The 17,570-nt window shown below is 36.5% G+C and overlaps 1 protein-coding gene across 1 annotated transcript in view; it reads left to right on the forward strand.

Moving 5' to 3' along the window:
- The window catches only part of RPGRIP1L (RPGRIP1-like), a 66,611-nt gene extending 52,068 nt beyond the window's left edge, over positions 1-14,543 (forward strand). Inside the window, exons 24-26 of the mRNA XM_010139510.1 lie at positions 5,227-5,311; positions 11,181-11,314; positions 14,276-14,543. Coding sequence (XP_010137812.1) covers positions 5,227-5,311; positions 11,181-11,314; positions 14,276-14,379 — 323 coding nt within the window. The 3' untranslated portion in view covers positions 14,380-14,543. The remainder of the gene's footprint in view (positions 1-5,226; positions 5,312-11,180; positions 11,315-14,275) is intronic.
- The last annotated feature ends 3,027 nt before the right edge of the window (positions 14,544-17,570 follow it).

Below are 17,570 nucleotides of genomic sequence, written 5' to 3' on the forward strand. Positions count from 1 at the left end.
AATAGATAAACATTTGAAAATACTTTCTCAATATAAGATATAATTTACACTAATAGCATACACAGAACTATAGTAGTAATTGATAATTCTCATGTTAATTATTTTCCTAGCTATTTCATATTTCACTCATTCATTAACTTTTTTTTTTCTAATAAAGTCTCTTTCGTTTAAGATTCAGGCTGAGCGCCTCATGTTGTCTTGGTCTTGAAGTGTTGCATTTTAGCTGATAGTATCCTGGATTAGGCAAATCAGTTTTCAGTCTGTGAGACGCCATTAACACAGAAATTTCAATGACGCATTCTTTCCAAAATAGTTCTGTACAAGTGGCTTTGCAAAAGTGGTGTAAGGTCTTTAAAATTACTGCCACCTAGAAGCCTGGTTTTAGACTGAGACTTGCCAAAGAATTTAGTCATTTATATCCTCCTAATACTCCTAAACTATTGGGTTACCCCATAGCTGAAGAGTTAAATACTTCACAGATGTCACATCAACCATCTTTATAGCAGGGCTGCCCATTTGAGAGAGAATAGAGAGGGCAGGGCACAATGTGTTAACCTCTGAGACTCTGAGAGAGACAGTAATCTTTGTAAGGCTTTAGGAAAAAAAAATACAAACAAACTGCAAAAACTGGTAGCATTACAAACTGTTCCATTGAGTGAGCTTACGTCCATCCAGACGAATGGGATTTCTGACATCATTTACTAAATGAGACATCAGGTAAGTCAGAAATCTTTTCATGAGCTGAACAACATTCATCACGCTGGCTACTATAAATACTTTTCCAAATATTCTAGGTACACAGACATAATTGTAGTAGTTTTTTTAAAAACCTCACTGACACAATATCACACGCCAGTAAAAGCTATTTCACACTTTTGATTTCTCTTGCTTCTTGAATTCTCCTTGTTTTGAATATAAGCATTCAGAAGGTATAAAAATTCTTGCACGATATTCTGATTCCTGTGTAAATTTGGTACGGTCTAAGCATAATATTAGTTTTTTAAGTATTGACTCTGCAAAGTTAAACTAGCAAAATGCAGTGAAGTTATGATAAATACAGGATGAAATTTCAGATTCTTAAGACAATTATGAAACTTAAATATATTTTTAGCTGTGATATTTGAAAATAGTGTCATGCTTTGTAGAGACTGTAATTCATACTACTTCTCAACTTGGTACTGCTGTATCAAAGCCAGTCAAAACCTGGCTTTGTAAGTTTGATTTTTCTATTTGCTGCTTAAGTATCAAATATAGAACTGTTTAAAATACCCTACTGAATCCATACCGAAAGGCAGGTTTGGTCTTAATCTCCCCAGGACTGTATTCTGCAGCATAATACTAATCTGGATGTTATTTGTAGACTTTTGCTTAGATATCTGGTCCCCTCATTTCTATTCGAGATTAGCTTTGTATATAGTGGAGACAAACACAAGTGAGTCTGCTTTTCGATAATGTGGTTGGGAAGCCAGCAAGATAATAGTAATGAAACCTGCTGTGTGTTTACTAGAGCTTTTCTGTATCTCTTATTAATGTCTAATTAGCTTTGAGTAGGTTGAATATTTAAGGTTAGTTGAATATTTTCTTTAATAAAAATGGATTTGCAGGGGGAGAGAAATACACTTTGAGCTTAGAAGGAAACTAATAGCCTTCTAGATTTTTGCATAGAGAAAATCAGGGTAAATCCATAAATAATTTAAAAAATCATTAATTCTTACAAATAAAAGATTTGATATTATTTATGACTGGAACAGTTTGACTGTTTTAAAAACATCTTCACCAATACAGAAAGCTCCATGAGATTTGTTGCTTAAAAATACATTTAAAGTTTTTCCATAGCTTTTGCACATCCTTCGCTGTCATTATTTGACATGTAAGATACAAGATTAACAGAATCTTGTTTGAAAAGCAAAACTCTGTTGATCTGGACAGACAAGATCCCATAGATTTCCCTTTTCACAGGCAGTTAGAGCATGCAGCTGGATGTTAATTGTTTATTTTGACTATGACTTGTAGACTAGGAATGGTTAGACCACTTTCCTACAAGGTCTTGGAAGAGGAACTTGAATGGGGAGGTTATTTCTTGATTTCCTTTGACATGAAGTTTAATCTACTGATGGCCATACTGACTGAGGAGAGGAGCTGTTGAGTTCGTTAGTGGTGGAAAGACTTACTAAAATCTCCAAGATTGCTTCCAAACACTACGTGCTTCCCAAATTGTGTTCTCACTGTGACTGTCCTGTAATTTGGTAAGAAGGAAAGATCTGATTTTTTGGTGGGTATTGTTTGTGATGTTAGGGTATGTTACAGATCATAGAAAGCAATGAATTAGTATTTTAGCTTTTTCATACAGTTTAAAATTGTGTGCCAGAAATTATTTATTTCCAGTCACGTCATGATATATGCTTTCAAGTGAACGTAATGGCAGTTTCACTCTGAGTCTCAGAGAAACTTGTTGCTCCAAGCAAAAGCCCAGTCTTCCTCACATATAAATCTATTGTTATTTGACTCTTAATTTGAGTTAAATATTTTCTCGTCAAGGCCACAATTATTTGAATTACAAAGCTAAGGTTAGTTGGTAAATGTTGTAACAGGAAGCATTCATATTTTATTAACTATGAAGACTGAACTCTGAAAATGCTGAGATGACAAGACAGTTACTAGAAAAATCGACAGAAGGTCTGAAATGTGTCCTTATCACTGTAAACGGTGGCTCAAGAGAACAGGCCACAGAAGTAGAGGAAAGATTTATGAAACTGCAAAAATTCTGTATTTAATGGGGAAGCTTTCTCTCTTTGAGCGAACAGGTGGTTATGTGAAATACAAGCGTAACTAGGAAGGGGAGGTGAGTTAAAGATGGTGGGGTTTATTTTTCATTTTTTTATTTTTCATTAAAAATAAATGCGAGGATCCATATTCTGTAAGGTGGATTCCTCAGTATGACTCTAATGAAAACATTAAGGCCTTGTATCAGGAAACATTGTTTACTTCTTCGTGTTTATTCCTTTTCTCCATTAAAGCTCGACACTGTGAGGCACTTTTTTCTTCACCATTGTGATGAAACTCTGCTTCATCACATAGTCATTTAGTTTTGTTAGAAAGTGAACTATGAAAAAACATACTATTGCAGAACCGGCTAGATTAATGTCTGGAATTACCGTGATTTCTAACAAGGTTCCAGGGTCATCATAATCTTCAGGTTTTAATGCTTCTTTAGGACAAACTCTTAAATTATCATTTTAGATGGAACCTAAAGTTAATTTTGAATAATTTTTGCAATTAATTGGGTAGAAATGTGAGATGTCCTGTGCCTTGGAGCAATGTTACAGTTCTAAGTTCAGGCACTACTAAGGGGTGATATGACAACGTGTTACTCATCAGGATCTGAAAATATATTTTCACTATGGTTAATTATTTTCCCTAGACTTAAATGGAGTTCTTGTGCTGGATGTTTTACTTGCTAGTCTGAATTTTTCCATAGAGTGAAATGAATTCAATCTCCTTAGGTTTGTAAATAATTTCCATTTAAAATTATTTCAGATACAGAATTAGTAAACTTAGGAAATTCCATTTGGGATGCTTATGGCAAAGGGAAGAATCTGTGGATGTGGCAGCTCCTTTGAAGTTCTTTTGCTGTCCATCTGTCTCCCTGCTGCCTCCCCATCACTTCCTGTGGTGGCCCCAGGAGCACTTGGCCGTGAGAGTAGCACATGTGGAAAAGTCATCCGCATGCCCAGAAGAATAGCAGATGGCAACAACAGCTTCCCTTAACCTGTCTAAGAAAGTAAGAATATTGTGGGTGGAAACTGAGGATTCCAAGATATGCTTCACTTACTGTTAGTAGAGAAAGAGGTGTTAAACTGCAGATTCCTGTGACTGAATGGTTCCGATACCGGTTGTACTGGCTGCTTCCTGAAGGTAACTAATCTCTGGTAGCAATTCTGCTGGCCAGTTAAGACCTGAGGAACAGCTTTGGAGAAGACTGGAGAGCCAGTAGGTCTGGAAGGACTTTTATAGAGATATGTACCTCAGTAAATCCCTCTGCATGGAATTAATTTGAGCCTTCTTATCGCTCTTTCGTATTCCTGTGTTCCAGTACTCTCTGCTCCTTGGTAGAATTGGTAATTTCCATTTATACAAATAAGTTTATTTTGGATAGTAGAAGACAGCGTGAAATACGTTAAAGATTTCTGTCAGCACAGAAAAGGAAAAGGAAACCTTAATGTGATGTGGAGAGTGAAAAAGAGCTTTTTTTGAGTACAGCGGCAGAGTAACTAGAAGAGATTGAATATTAAAGATGTGGAATTTAGAGATAGACAAATCTCTAGCTCCTCCTCCTGCCCTCAAAACCAAATGAAAAATATTCTTAAGAGCTATGTTTACTCCTTAGAGGGTTATATCCATTCTAGTTCTGTCCTAGCAAAATTTTTCAGCTGCATTTCTTACTTCAGAAAAAGGAAATTCCTTAAACAGTTTTTAGGTTTCTGCATCCTGATTTTTATTTCCCACAGTCGCTTACTGATACTTGTATGCTGATACCGTTTGCAAGAAATCAGCTACTTCTTAATATAAGATGCAAAAAACTTCTTAAAGAATTTCCTAAACCCCCCATTTCTCAGTCTTTTATTGGTTTTTTCCTAACCAGGGTTATTTTTCACTGTAGGTAATATTAATGGTGCAGAAATTAAAAGCTGGTCCTTGTGATCATATTTTAAACTAAAACAATAAAAGGCTTTTGGAGCACTCACACACACTCACAGGCTGTGGATTTTGTCCAGTGCATTGGTCTAGATGTTTCTTTTATTGAAATATTGTGTCAGGAAAGGAGGATTAAATTACTGAGGCTGTCAAAAAGGACAAGCACTCTGCCATATATTATCATTATCACTAGCTTCCTCAGTGGAGGAAAATGCAGTAAATCACTTCAAATACAAAGCAATAAAGACCACTGGCTTTTAAAATCATGACTGCTATTGCCATTAACAGAAAGTGACAGCTCTGTGGCATGCTTAGATGCTGCTTGTATCTTTTTTGACAGTGTGCACATAAACCTGCCAGTGACACGCCATTAGATCACATGACCTTTCAAATTTGATTCTAACATTGCTGCTTTTCCTTACGAAAGACAAGGGAAAGAAGTGTTTATTTTTCTTTGTTCTTCATGCTCTTTCTTCTAAAAGATGAAAAGCAATTGATAACTAATTATATTAATCCCGGTTTGCCTTGCAGTGATACACGTGGATAAGGCAAATAATCGTGCAAGAAGAGAATATCTCAAGTCTATGCTTCTAAAACCAGATCTACATTCTGACAGGTACATGTTGGTGCTGAAAACCTGAAACAGGTCTTGGTAAATAGTGCTTACGGTCTCCATTGATGTTTGACTTAGGAAGTATCCCTGAGAAGTTAGTACAGAACTAGCTAACTAGAGAAGATTTTGATTTGGCCAGGAATAATAACTACATGCTGATGTGACCATCGATCAGCACTTCTTCCCTGAGTAGGTTTGCATGGAGTGGAATATTGCAAACTCTCTTGATGTTGTTTTAGTGCTGTGTTTTGGTTTTGGTTTTTATTTAACAATCTAATTTTGTAAAAAGAGATTCTATCATCAGCATGCTATCATTAGCATTTGAAAAGTGCATGTCTGCCTGATGGTAGAGTTGCTCTGCAGAGCATCTGTTGCTCTCTGAATTCAGAGTACTAAAAGGATAAGAGCTTCAGAAGGTGTTCCCTGGCCCTAGAATTTCCAAAAACATACACACACATATGTATACACACGCACACACATATGTATAGGTGTCATAGGCAGCTGTTATATGTGTACATGTGAGAGAGAGAATAAATCAGTCTTCTCCAAGCTCATAATGATAAATTTGATCTTACTCAAATTTTTTATTGAGATAGGTGTGCATGAGAATGAATGACTTCCTTCGAATCTGTTTCCTCTGGTCAGAGGACCAAAGGCAAATCTTCATTAAAATTGAGCAATTTAATTTAAAGATTCATTTAATTTGCAGAGGAGTAGAATACCTGCTTTTACTGGAATGGAACAGGGAACACCATGAAATAATTACTTGTTGAGATGGAAATATCATACCAAAACCTTGTTAAACATTAAGTCCTAATGAGACTTAATAAGCAAACAGACTTGTTTTATCATATAGGTTGGGAAAGTGGGTAACATGTTCTACTAAGAATTTAACAAAACTGAGGACAAAATATTCTTTTTTTCCTGAGGGGTAATTCTAGCTAAAAATAGCTAAAGGAAAAGAGCTAGTCTGTGGGCTGCAATTTCACCTATAAATACTTATTTATCAATACTAAATATTTAACAAACCTAAGGTAAAATAACAGCAGAAAGCTGTTCCTCACAACAGCAGCAGCATTCATCTTTCGCATGTGCCATCACGGCACTGTCCTCTGCGTGTGTTTATCGGTGTGCCTGGTGTGGTGTGTGGTGAAATTCCAGGTCCGTGTTGACGAAATAGCGAGGCAGGAAGTTCATCACTAGTCCAGTTCTCCACTTCATCCTACCCAGAGGACCACCAGGAAACAAAATTCATGGAAAGATTCTGCCTATGCACCAAGTGTTTTCAACTCCATGCATTTTAAACCTGGCCTAGTTACATCTTGCTTACAACCATACAAACTAATACAGGAGCTTTTTCAGCTGAAACGGGAACTGAACTACACTGCTGCAGTAAAGCTCAGGAAACCAGATTCAGAAGGATATAAATATAACTGGAAATAGCCAGTTATATTTATCTAACTCCACTGCCCATGGAGTAGTCTGACACTTTATTGGTGTTTGTGCTGTGTCAGACTGTAGGAGCATAGAGAGTGTGTAATGTATATTAAGTGGCGTATTAAGTGTGCAGGTGAACTTTCTCCCTGTCACAAAAAACATTGTTAGAAATTATAAAGATTTAGTCCATATTGAAACATAAAAAATAGCACATGATATAGCTATTTATATCTTCTCAAAGGAGAGTCACCTTAATGAACGACCTTTGAAAATGATTAATATTTTCAGGTATTAAAAGCGATATTAATATAATACATAAAACTACTGCCAAGCCAAAGTTACAACTATAGCCTCATCTTATAGCTGAAACAGGAGCCTACTTGGCCCTGAAAACATCGCTTTTCACAGCGTGATACACTTCTAGTTTATACTTACAAATAAATGTAGATTGATATGACATTTATATGGGAAAATATGTTTTATTTCATAGAATCATAAAATCATTTAGGCTGGAAAAGACCCTCTAAGATCACGTCACTAAAGCATGTCACTTGACAACACATCTACATGTTTTAAATCCCTCCAGGGATGGTGACTCAACCACGTCCCTGGGCAGCCTGCTCCAATGCCCGACAACCTTTTCGGAAAAGAAGTTTTTCCTAATAGCCAATATAAAATTTGTTGGGAGTGAGGTTTATTGTTCATTAAAAGATAGGATTTCAAAACAAAGTTGATTTTTCTCTTCTTTTAATTTCATTTCTTGATATGGAATCATTATGTTTATTAGAAATGTTGATTTTGGTTCCACGTTTGAATAAGTGTCTTCAGTGGCAGAAAATGCAAGAATATTCAGTATTCAAGAAAATCAGGAAAATACACTGCTACATAGAATGATATAAATCTTAAATATATGAGCATGAAGTAGTAGGAGACTAGGAAGACTGTTTGAAATTCTGTTTAGGTTAGTAATTGTTGCATACGTGGTTCTCTTTTGACAAGCATCTTTGTCTTTACGTTTACAGACAGACAATGTCTCTAGCATTAATACGGAAATTTTGTCAGAACACTTGCTTTTTCTTATAGCTGTATTGTGTGACGTGGGTAACTTGTGTTTCTTTTTCTGTATAATAGGGATTCAAATTACATTCCGTATTTATGTTAGGAAGCTATACTTAGTAATATTTGTAAAACTTCGGGGGAAAAAAGGATATAAAATTATTATTTTACATTCTCATCTGAACTCCATAGTTATGTACTCACATGTTCAGTTGAGTCTTTACGTCGGTTAATCACAGGAGGCATTTCTGGCAGTCCATTTAACTTACTGTAACTGTGTCCTAGTTATCTTCTATTCTTTGTCCAGTTTGTATCCCACTGTTGCCTTTCATCACTGTAAGAGTGTAGAAAGCTGGATCACACAGAAAAATTTCCCTGATTCCTCATGCCAGTTGTACTTGCAGTGCTCGCAGACCTGGCAGTAGAGTATATGCTCTTGACAAGTGTCAAGGGAGACATACATGAAGAATGGAGGAATCCAGTCTTCGAACAGTCACCCTGCTGTGCTAACAAGAGTGAACAGGTTTCTGCAAGAGGTTTCCAGGCTGATCCTGACAGGTGCATCATTTCGTGGGAGAAAATGATTGTTAGTCCAAGAAACTGACTCTGTGAAGTCATTGTTCTCCAAAGGCACAAAATCTGTGCATCTGTGTTACAGGAGCATAGAGCGTGCGTACAGGGTTAGCTTCACGCTGTATTAACACACGAGGGTTTCTCCTTGCTGCTTAAATATGACCGATGCCTGGAATAAAGAGTTAGAAGCAAATCCACCTACATCACAGCATTCTCCAGGCACTCTAAATTCTCTGCTGGTGATAAGACTTATGTGCGTCAATCAAAACAACAACAAGTACTTCTCCAGATTTTTCTGCTTCATCATAGAGTATATTTGAAGCTTGTATGAACAGCACTTGTACAAATGACCCTCCCTTTGGCTATAAGTTACTGTCCCAAATGTTCCTGGGCCTGCCTTAGTGAAAATTTTAATAGTAATTGGTCCCCTTAAGTGATAAAAATGAATCCATCGCAAGTCTCCTCTTCTATCACTGTCCTAACTGCCAAGTTGGTTTCTCCAAGCTGGTTTCACAGTGACACTGAATCGTAATAAAACGGGTCTGTTCCCAGTACCCAGCAGTTTTATCAGTTATTCTTACAATGTTTAATTTGTTTTTAGGTAATTTAATATGTGTCTTACACACCTAAGTATTTCTTTCTTTTTGCTTGAGTTTTGGCAGTTTTGCTGCTGCTTAGCTCTGTGCCAAGTTCGACCCTTTAGACTCAATTAAGCCACCTGCTGTTGGAAAGAGCAGTGAGATTTTTCCTTTTGCCTCAAGAATTTTTGTTTTTTAAAGATACATATTTTCAATAGGTGTCGGGTTTTAGTGACAACTATTTGTGTATACATTTTCTATAATAAATATTTGTAAGAGCCAAGCACAAAAATAAGTTACTGTAAAAGCATATTGCAGTTGTTATGTTTAAAGCCTTTTAGGCAGATTTGTTTGTATTTTTTCTAAGATACGCTTTCCCGTAGACTCAGATTTTACACAGCTTGGTTGGTTCTCGTTTGGAATTAGGCTTATTGTAACTTTTTCTAGGCTGTAAAGCTCACAAGCAGTTACAGTTTAAACAGCATTGCAAGACTTACCAAAAAAGTAGTCAGCTCTGAATTCCTGTCATTTCGTCAGTCTCGGTGCTTTTGGCCTCAGCACAAGCCACTAACTCGAATCAGCTCCAGCACAACACTGGAATTATGTGTTTGAAAGAAAAACCATACTTGGATGCAATGAGTGTAATTGAAGTTCACAGAAGAAATGCAAACATTTTGTATAGTTGTTGGGCTTAGATGTTTGGGATGGACAAGCAGGCTGTGTTTAGACAGCACAGCAAATGCTCAAAGCCTTTTATGTGTACGATAGGAACAGAGTAATGAAACTAAAAGATGAGATTTATTGGTGAGAGGGAACAAGTGCAGGTCAAACTGCTATGTAAGGTCCCGCTTTAGATAATGAGAATACAAGACAAGATTGGAAGGACAGTGTTTTGAGAGAACTGCCTTTAGATTCCTGTGGAACGTATTCTTGGCTAGAAGATGCTCTCCACATATCTAAATGAGGTGTGAAAAGTCTCAGTTAGTTTTAGCTAAATACTTTGCACTTGATGTTTGGAAATCCTTCCTTCGTTGAATATGGCTAGTGGAAACGCTTAGGGAGAAGTTTGATATGGTTTGTCTTTCTCCATTATTTATCTCATGTCTCCCACATTACTGAATGTAAAGCCAAGAAAATGTATGGCTTAAAATTTACTAGGACTAGATGTAAATTATCAACTGGTGCACGGCAGAGAATCTCTAGCACACAGCAGTTGTTGCTAATGGTCTGACATTCACAGTACATGAGTTTTAGGATGGTCCTGAGAATTCAGATACTCGTTGATCCTGCTGTCTGTCTGTTGCAGTGGAGTGCATTCGGGGTGGGTGCTCCTGGAGCACATCCTCAGGTTAGTTTAGTCCAGCCCAACAGGAGTCCAATTAACATGGCCCACGACTATCATGCAAATAACGCCCATAACAGGGCACAACCAAAGAAAGTTTTATTTCATATGCATGCTCTGCATCAAAGCTGACGTCATCATGAAGGTTCATCTTTCGTGGGCTGACCAAGCTAGTAGTAGTAGTACTACTTGACAAGTAGTTCAACTTTTTTAACGACTTTATGGTATTAAAAGGTTTTAACCAACAAAACATAACAACATTTAATCTAAACCTTCACTGAAGGAATAGTTTTTATTTCTTCACATCAAATAATTTGCATGGTATGGTTAACACAGTAAAAATTAAAACAAATAACCCCCAAAAACCCTCTAATTTTATTTTTAGATACTTTATAGAAATTAGTTTTGCTATAAAAGCCTCAAGGTACCTACATACAGTCCTGATTTTTACCAAAGAGGGGTAAATGTGAGGAAATTAAATGACTTGAACAGCTGATGCAGCAGCTGAGGTAGACAAACTTACACGTTTCAAACGTGAAAAAGTGTTCAATCCTTAGACGATTCTGCCTGTCACTGCCATGTGAACAAGGGTTGTGCCACAGGGTGGTGGGGAGTGGGGAGAAAAATGAAACAAGTCTATGAGCCTGCAGATCCGAGGTTACAGCCTCTTTGTCCTTCTGGTACTGCTAAAGAATGCTGAAGTGGGAGGGGAGGTTTAAAAGAAAGGGTTCCAGAGCGTTCTTGTCGTGGAAAATGTTGAATATAATTGATTAAGAGTTCTGGTTTGTGTTTAATGGTGAAGTAGAGCAGATGGTTCTTGCCTTTTTGTTGAGTTCATTTTCAACCATTTTTGGAAATAAAATATCTTTCTTATTTTTATGTTTAGCCTACGATTTACAGTGGTTAGTGATCCCCCAGAAGATGAACAGGATCTTGAATGTGAAGATATTGGTTTCGCTTATGTCAGTTTGAGAGAGATATTCCAGAAGCAAAGAGATATTATTGAGCAAGATATTGATGGTAAGAGATTACTTTCTTGTAACCATCTGTAACCTAAAAATTATTTGTTGCATTTCTGCCTTTCTCTGCAGATTTTACTATGCAAGTAATTGTTTAACATTGTTTCAGTAAGAAATTCTTTAATGTTAACTAATGGCTCCCACATTTGTTTGCAAAAGTCTGCAAATTGTGTGCTATTGTTATTACTTAAAATCTGTTAAAAAAAAAAAAAAAAGGCACCAAAACCAAACAGCGTTCGCAGCTTATAGTAACTAGTTGATAAGAACTTTCAGGACATGTCCACTTACTAGAATTCTTTATTTTGTACCACATACTTCACACTAGGAGGTTACCACTGGCGTGTTTTTCTCCTTACCTGTTTGCCTCCATCCTCTTTCCCCATTTCGCTAAAGCTCAGTGAAGAGTCTATCTGTTATAAACAGCTACTTTCCTGTGACAGTAAGTGAACCAGCTTGATTATTGACACAGTACACCCATGGTCACAAGGTACCCTTTGCAACAGCAAGAATTCTTGTTAGCCCTAGCAGAATGCCAAGCTAACATGACTTTTGACTGCTGTGTCTAATTACCATACCTTGAGTGATGGGGAGCTGAGTAGTGGAGGAAAGAAACAGGCTTCCTTATCCATTTCCATTATCATGCCTGATTTGCATCCATGCTGTAGCTAAAATACTCAAAGTATGCATCAAAGTTCCAGGAACATGATAAGGAAAATTCTAAGAATCAAATTTCCATACCCTGGAAAAATAATGTACAGATTTGATGCACTTCTCACTGTGTCTGAACCACTTAATCTCTTCTCCACCAATAATTTTTTTCTACGTAGTTGTACAAAAACACATCTCCTCCAAAAAGGTATTTTACAATCTCTGACTGGAAAATTGTTTCTGTTCTGGATTTTATGGCCATAATTCCCATTGTCGTAATTCCCATTTGATAAGATTGCTTAGTGCCATAAATATAATTTTGTAACCTTGAAAGTCACCTTTCACAAAACTCTGAAAACTAATAGTCATCTGAGGTAAGCATGGCCGGCAGGGCCGGTTTTGGGTACTAGTTCTCCTGTCGATAGGTAATCATTACTGTGTAATGACAACTACCTCAGTTCCGTGAGGAGCCTTTCTTCCCCTAATCATAAGACAATTGAACTGATTTTTACTTTATGTACATTATAACTATGAAAGTGATAGTAACAGAGAGAAATACTTCTGTTCTTATTCCTGTCCACGCTTCTCCCCTTCCCTGCAGATGCCACACAGTTTAGAATTTTTTTTATTGCATCCATAACCATATTTTTCTTTAATTTAGAACTTGAGAGAATTGCAGTGAATTTTATTTTAATATATGTCAGATCATGGCAAAAGTACAATAAATCAGGATATTTTCTTGGATTAAGTTATTGCAAAAGTATAAGGGTTTAAGGTCTGGACACAGACTTCAATTAAATGTAATGGCACCATAAACAGAATTCCTAAATACTACTGTGCACTTTCTCTGAGGTGGGTATTGTTTGGAGGGGGAAAGAATAGACTAGACTCAGAGACATTCATAGCATACTATCACATGGAGACCTAATCACTCTTAAAATAGATACCATAAACTTCCTTCATTCCTTTTGAGGACTGCAAGGATGTATCTTTTTCATCTCCTGTTCCTCTCATCGCTGATTGTGTCAAAGTGGCCTACATGAAATTTGAAGCAGTTAAGTGAATGGGGAAGCAAGAGGCTGGGTGAAAAAGAGTACAAGACGTATAACAGTATGTCTCAGAGATAATATGACAATATTAAAAGTGAGAAAATAGAATTAAAGTTATCTTCTGATACCATTAATTGCAATTTTCCTGCTATTCTTAGAAGTAAAGAGAATAATGTCCCCTGGAGTCTGCCCTTTTAGTTGACACTTCCCTGAGTGATTTGTCCAAGGATATACAAAATGGTTTGTAGAGCAGCATCCAATCTGTCCTGTAATAGCTCTATCAACAACGTAAGCGATGGAAGGTTTACCCTGTGTTTTTCCTTCTCCCAACCTCTTCTGAGCTGCTCCCAGCAGCCTAGACGTTGCAGCGTGCAGCACCATTGCATGTTCCAGAGTACCTACCCAATTTATACAGGAAATACATAACCCTGCCATTTGTCTGCTGTGTAATTTGCTTTGAAAAGATGTGCTGTCAAGATTATTTGTTTTGATTCGAATTCCTTCTCGAGTCATCTTAGGCAACCTCACTGCATTTTATGCAGGACTGGGAAAGAGCCTCATTTTTGACTGTTGGCAGCACGTTTTTAATCACAGCAGCAGAGTTTATGGCCCTCTGAGCTTACTTAGGTACTTTAAAGGAGTGCAGTTTTAAATCACGTTAGCTAATTTCTGTGAAATAGAAATTCTAAATACTGCTTTAAAACCCTCATACACAAAGGTGGAGGTAGTTAAATAGTTTAGTCTAGGGGAAGTACCATCTTCTCAATTTTACAACAGCCCAGAAGCCTGGAATTAAAATAATTTTGTATTGCATGAACTGGAGAAAGCAGTGTACTATTGGAATACTAATAACTGTCCAGGCTCCTTTGGACTGGTCATACACATGGTGTAAAGATGCATTATTTGGTTTATTTTTTACCTTAAATTATTTATAAGTATGCGTTTATGTCTTTAATAGAGTTTGGAACATCTGTAGTTGTGTAATTAACTTCTGTTAGCCATTATCAGAAAGATTATTAGTTTTCTCTATTTCAAAGTTAATTCCAACACTAGTACTTTTATCGAGGTGCATTCTAGTTCTTAGAGCGCTCAGTTGCCAGTAGGACGAGTGCCTGAACCAGGAGATTTCCCATTCATTCATTTAGTTAGTTTTAAGCATATGCTACCTGCCTTTTAATCTGTCCAAATGCTGAGGAAAATTATCAGAACAAAGGAAAAATCTTAAATGGAAGTGCTAATGCTGTTTTCTGATGTTTCCTTTCTAGTCTTCGATTCACAAGACGATCGGGCAGTAATTGGGAAGCTCCAAGTCACAGTGGAAGCCCTCCACGCGCTGCGCGCGGTCTATGAGGAACGCAAGGATGACTAGAAGGCATGAAAGGGAAGTTTGCCTACAGAAGTTCCTTCTCCCAGTGTAAATACATGCTTGATAGTGCTTCAAAGATGAGATCTTTGTAATTCTTACAGTATATTTAATGTATAATTTATATGAAAAGGATGCTTGGTTTGTAGTTGTAAAGTTTTGTATACTTTTTAGTCTGTTTGTTTTTTTATTTCCCCCCTAAGGCTAAGAATCTCTCCACAATGGACAACGTCTTGTAAATAATTAATACCTACATGATTGAACGATGTGCTTTATTTGCATTTTCAAGATTTTTTCCTACATAAAACAGTAATAAAAATGCAAGTCAAATTTTTAATTTTTAATAAAAAAACCATAAGCCTTAGAAAACTGATTAAAAATACTTTTATGTTATCCCTAATCACCCCACTAAATGGAATGCCTGTGATTAGCCTCATTAAGAATTTTATACTGTGAAGATTTTATTAAAAGCAATATATGAAAATTACTTGGATTAATGTGTTAATCTGCCTCTTTAAAATGCTAATATCCATTTTATGCACATTAAATCTCAGTATGTGTTTTCTTTGATGCATGCAGTTCCTATCAATTAAATATAAAAAATGAGGCTAGTCGCAGGACTTATTAAATTACTGCAACCTTTTTTTAAATAACTTTTTCCCTTCTACTAACATGATAATCATAAACAGCTGATTATCATGATTTGAAGTAGGGGGAGGGCAGGCACAATCGTTCTCCTGTACAGTAGAAGATTTACTTTCAGCCAACATCTGTCAAAGCACAAAAAGAAACCGTACAGTATCAGATTTTGCTTCACCTAGTTTGAGCTGTAGGGACAGGCAACTGTTCTCATTTGGTTTTTGTCATTTTAGAACTTACATCAAACACCTACAATGAATTGTTGTGTCGGAATAACCAGCATCTAGCTTGGAAAGTTAATTTTCCAGCTTTAGCCAATCTCAGTGAAGGATTTAATTGATATTTTTAATGGAGCTGTGAATCAATGCTGCAGAAGGATTGTCTCTTGAGAAGGAGGATATAATACATTTCATTTTTTAATTTTCTCTTTTATTTGTCATTTTCTTCAAAGGATTTTATAGGCTGTGGATTTCCAGTGTTTGCAAACAGGCTATGTTTCTTCATAAGCATATGTAAAGTATTCAGAGAGATAAGTAATTTATTAAAATATACCTAATTTGCCGTGATATATTAAATCTCTGCTTCAGTGATCACAGACCATTTCATTTAGAGAATTAGACATTCCCTCTTTGTGTGATTAAAGCTCTGGAAAATGAGTTCTTTGCTCCTATTTGTGAACATTCAAAGCCTGCTAATGGCAAGAAGATGGAATAGATTATGAGACAATTCATTACAGTTCAACAGAAAAAAACCCACAGCTATAATGCAGAAATGCAAGTATGAATATCTGCATATAGTTTGAACCATCTGTGCTCTATTGGCTTCAATAATGGCTCTTCGTCTTCAGTAGGCTTTGAAATGACATCCATACAATATTAATTTGTTGATGTACATTATGAGGCCAATGGAATGAATATATTCTGACCACAGGAATCTCTGAATTCCAGCATGAACCGATAGTTGACTCCATTTTAGGACCTACCGTCTTCAGTAGTACTTCTCCAGACTTTGCCAATCCTTGCAGCATTTCATTCCTCTGGAACTTTTAGGAGACCACAGACAGCTGCATTCCTAAACCCCTCCATTCTTCAGTTAATGGCCATATGTTTGTTGTCATTTGGGCTGGCGCTTAGTTCATTGTTTTGGCCACTATTTCTAGCTTTTTTTGGCTTTGTGCATCTATATTGTCAATAAGACTGTTATTATACATTACAATAATTTGAAACAGCCAGATTGAACACTGAGATTAACCGAGTGGCTTTTCAGAAATTTGGTTGTGGTATTCCGTCAGGAGGTTCTTATTATTCTTCTAATACTTTGCAAACCAAACTAAATATCCTGCACATAAATAAAGAAGCAAATTGTATTGCGTTTTCGTGTGTGACTGTTTACTGACTTGCAGGAGGAACTGAGTAACTGGTGCTTGTTTTCTTCTGAAATAAACCATGTGGTAAAATTAGAAAATCAGCGATGTTCATCTCACTTAAACGTTTACAGTAACACCCTTAGCACTTAATCTTTGCCATCTGAAGCTGAAAGCTTAGAAACCAAGCACTCGTATATTCATTAAACGCAGACTTCTTCGGTAAGTTACTGCAAAATACTGCAGCTGCCATTGGGTTACGTTCTGGTAACTGTTCTCAAAGACTCCGGCATTAACATGTGTAATTCGGCTCAGGTTCCTGAACGTTCTTCTCTGTAAGGCTCACTATTCCTCACTTCTGAATTAAAAAACTAATCTTGCTTTCCATTCGTGTTCATTACTATACAGATACAATATTCAGTGAGGATGTTTCGAACAGATGGGTTGCATTATCTTATGCAACATAAACATATAAACATACTGGAAAGTTTTGTTCTCCCATTAAGTAGTCTGTATTTCCAGCATGCTCTGAAGTCGAAATGGTGCACTGCCCAGGGAAAGGGGAAAATGCAGTCTAGTGCTATTTTGTGCAGAGTTTGGCTACGAATAGCTAAGGGAAAAAGTTCCCTTTTTGTGTGTGCAATGTTAGTAAGCACAATTCTGTGTTTTTAAAAAGGAGCCTTACTAATGCTTTAAAATGTTACTTAATTATTAATTAATTTTTGTGGAATAGATTATTTTTTCTCGTGGTATAACTTGGATCCAGCAGTGTTCCTGCGTCAGATGGAGTCAGATGATCAGTTTTGTTATTTTAGATCTTTTCCCTTTATTTATTACAGCTTGTAGTTTTGCTGTGATACGTTCTTATGTGATGTAATAGCTGCTGTTCTCCAGGCATCCCAGGTATGTTTATCAAGATGGAAATTTAAGTTTAGCTCAAAAAAACTTTATTTTTTAAAATTTTTTAAATGTTGCTTGTAACCTGTTGTAATCTTAACCTAGGGGTGGAAGTTTTAAGAGCAAATACATCATGAACCAAGGTAACATCTCTGTGAAACTTGATTGAATTTGTTGTACAGTAAGCCACAGCTTATCTCATATGCTTATAAGATTAGATATAATGACAAAAAATGATACTAACTTGCCTCACAGAACTTCTACAACTGAAAATCAATATTTAAGTTAATAGGAATAT

The sequence above is a fragment of the Buceros rhinoceros genome, unplaced genomic scaffold (genome assembly GCF_000710305.1).
Source record: "Buceros rhinoceros silvestris isolate BGI_N320 unplaced genomic scaffold, ASM71030v1 scaffold23827, whole genome shotgun sequence".
In the NCBI taxonomy this organism is placed as follows: Eukaryota; Metazoa; Chordata; class Aves; order Bucerotiformes; family Bucerotidae; genus Buceros; species Buceros rhinoceros.